The sequence below is a fragment of the Propithecus coquereli genome, unplaced genomic scaffold, assembly GCF_000956105.1.
Source record: "Propithecus coquereli isolate 6110/MARCELLA unplaced genomic scaffold, Pcoq_1.0 Scaffold196, whole genome shotgun sequence".
NCBI lineage: Eukaryota > Metazoa > Chordata > Mammalia > Primates > Indriidae > Propithecus > Propithecus coquereli.
In genome coordinates this window covers 539,103-539,426 of record NW_012144522.1, presented here as the reverse complement: position 1 = coordinate 539,426, position 324 = coordinate 539,103, and the positions used below count along the sequence as shown (strand labels likewise).

The following is a 324-nucleotide window of genomic DNA, read 5'->3' as shown; positions in this document are numbered from 1 at the left end:
GGAGGTGGGGGCTGGGGCTGTCTGCCCCCCGCTGCAGCCCGCCCCTCCCCCAGGCTGGGCCCCGCATCTCCCCTGCCTGGGCCCCCCACCCCTCACCAGACCTGCCTCAGAGTCCTGGGAGCCTGGGGTCCCTGCATTTCTGCCTGAGTGCCACCCCCGACAGCCCATCCTTGAGAGTATGAGGGAAGGAGACGGTGAGAGACTCCGAGCGGCCCTGGGGCGGGCTGCGCCCCCTCTGAAACGAGACACTTTCGTGACTTACCAGGTACTGAGGAGGGCCCTGTGGTTGGGGGGCTGGAGTGCCCAGATGATCCTGGGAATAAG

The 324-nt window shown here is 67.9% G+C and overlaps 1 protein-coding gene across 1 annotated transcript in view; it reads right to left on the bottom strand.

Annotated features, from left to right (window-relative positions):
* Nucleotides 1-324, bottom strand: part of LOC105809493 (leukocyte immunoglobulin-like receptor subfamily B member 4) — a 5,646-nt gene that overhangs the window by 2,763 nt on the left and 2,559 nt on the right. Inside the window, exon 4 of the mRNA XM_012643315.1 lies at nt 270-313. Coding sequence (XP_012498769.1) covers nt 270-313 — 44 coding nt within the window. The remainder of the gene's footprint in view (nt 1-269; nt 314-324) is intronic.